This window comes from Cyclopterus lumpus, chromosome 10 (genome assembly GCF_009769545.1).
Source record: "Cyclopterus lumpus isolate fCycLum1 chromosome 10, fCycLum1.pri, whole genome shotgun sequence".
Classification (NCBI taxonomy): Eukaryota; Metazoa; Chordata; class Actinopteri; order Perciformes; family Cyclopteridae; genus Cyclopterus; species Cyclopterus lumpus.
Window position 1 is genome coordinate 25247432 of NC_046975.1, and position 2500 is coordinate 25249931.

At 37.4% G+C, this 2500-nt stretch overlaps 1 protein-coding gene across 2 annotated transcripts in view; it reads left to right on the forward strand.

The window, feature by feature from the left end:
• Window positions 1-495: 495 nt before the first annotated feature.
• The window catches only part of b4galt7 (xylosylprotein beta 1,4-galactosyltransferase, polypeptide 7 (galactosyltransferase I)), a 6420-nt gene continuing 4415 nt past the window's right edge, over window positions 496-2500 (forward strand). For both annotated transcript variants that reach the window (XM_034544323.1, XM_034544324.1), the window contains exon 1: window positions 496-763. In XM_034544323.1, the coding sequence (XP_034400214.1) occupies window positions 711-763 (53 nt within the window). In that variant the 5' untranslated portion in view covers window positions 496-710. The remainder of the gene's footprint in view (window positions 764-2500) is intronic.

Below are 2500 nucleotides of genomic sequence, written 5' to 3' on the forward strand. Positions count from 1 at the left end.
TAAAGTACAAGTACTTCAACATTTCACTTAAGCACAGTATTAAATATGTTAGTCTGAATATTAGTAAGTCAGAAGATAAAGTGGTATTTAAGGGACATGTCAAAATGTTATAGAAGAACAAAGGGAGCAAACAAATATATATTAAATAATAGTTATGTCTGCATATATAATAGTTCAGTTATTGTGGATTATTTACTGTTTTGTGATGATAATTAGCCTGTTTATATTACTTTGCAGGACTAATAAAGTATCATCTGATCTTATATATATTTAAATAAACCATTAGTGGAGGAACTAGGAGGTAACACAGGACTATAACTAGACTAAGGCATGGTCGTACTGATCTTCGACGTTATTAGAAAGTATAATAGTATTAATATGTAAGAATAAACACAAAACATTTTTTCCTCCTTTTATCCGATGTGAAATGAAGAAGGCGGAACCTTTCCTCGGTAACACCCGGAACTGTTTCTACTCGGCCTCCTAAAGCGGTCGGACAACAATCCAATCGGTTTTTTTGCCACCGTGTTTGAGAACCGCTACGTGTACAGTTTTAACGGGGAGCTCGCGGGAGGCTGTTACCAGGCCAACCGCGTACAGATATGTGTTATTGTTATTGTTGTACTATTACTCGCTATGTGGACAGGCCGAGGAGGCGCTGAGGAGTTAGGGAGGAGGACACGCGAAGGAGACGAGAAGGCGTTGAGAAGATGATGTACTCGTCGAGGAGGAAGCCGGTCCTCTACTTCAAAGAGGAGAGGCGGTGAGGACGATGTTTACGCTGTTGTTGTCGTGTTGTTGTTGTTTTGTTCTGTCGTCACGTTTCCTCTGTATTCTTCTTGATTTCACAATAAAAGCACCAGAGGGGGCAGAAGTACTAGAACACCCCGTGAACGTGTTCCTCTTAAGTTTAATTATGAATCTGCTAAATGTACTTAACTTATGAATATGTTTAGTTCACAATAAGTACGTTTACTTTGGCTATTTCAGGATAGTTGAACCAGACTTCAGTAATCAGGATAGTTGATCCAGACTTCAGTAATCAGGATAGTTGAACCAGACTTCAGTAATCAGGATAGTTGATCCAGACTTCAGTAATCAGGATAGTTGAACCAGACTTCAGTAATCAGGATAGTTGAACCAGACTTCAGTAATCAGGATAGTTGAACCAGACTTCAGTAATCAGGATAGTTGAACCAGACTTCAGTAATCAGGATAGTTGAACCAGACTTCAGTTATCAGGATAGTTGGACCAGACTTCAGTAATCAGGATAGTTGAACCAGACTTCAGTAATCAGGATAGTTGAACCAGACTTTAGTAATCAGGATAGTTGAACCAGACTTCAGTAATCAGGATAGTTGAACCAGACTTCAGTAATCAGGATAGTTGAACCAGACTTCAGTATTCAGGATAGTTGATCCAGACTTCAGTAATCAGGATAGTTGAACCAGACTTTAGTAATCAGGATAGTTGAACCAGACTTCAGTAATCAGGATAGTTGAACCAGACTTCAGTAATCAGGATAGTTGAACCAGACTTCAGTATTCAGGATAGTTGATCCAGACTTCAGTAATCAGGATAGTTGAACCAGACTTTAGTAATCAGGATAGTTGAACCAGACTTCAGTAATCAGGATAGTTGAACCAGACTTCAGTAATCAGGATAGTTGAACCAGACTTCAGTAATCAGGATAGTTGAACATGATTTTCTAACTGCACAAACATTAACATTACTATCATATACAGTATAAATATATATATATATATATATATATATATATATATATATATATATATATATATATATATACATAACATCCCCCGTAGGCTCACACAGCTCGGTGACTTTCACCGACTACGTCCAGATAGGTGGATGAACATCCTCTTTATTCATAATTCACATCCATTCGTCTACATTGACTTTCATGAATCTGCTCTCAGTGTTGGGAAAATGTATCGGCTCATTTTTAGTGCCTCATTCTTTAAATGTGCCTGCTGGCAGTCGGTGGAATGACATGCATCATCCAATGAGATCTAACATATCTATCTCAACTCTTTCAGAACAATAGATAATATATATGTGTATATACATTATGTGGAGATGAACATATAGAACTTTTATTACATTTACTCGGACATGACCAGAGAACGTAATGAACACATCAATGAGTTCCACCAAAACCACGATGTTCTGCATCGCCGACACTGTAGAACAATGTACCACAATGTAGAACAACAATGTACAACACTGTACAACAATGTACCACAATGTAGAACAATGTACCACAATGTACAACAACAATGTACCACAATGTACAACAATGTACAACACTGTACAACAATGTACCACAATGTACCACAATGTACAACAACAATGTACAACAATGTACAACAACAATGTAGAACAATGTACCACAATGTACAACAACAATGTACCACAATGTACAACAACAATGTACAACAATGTACAACACTGTAGAACAATGTACCACAATGTACA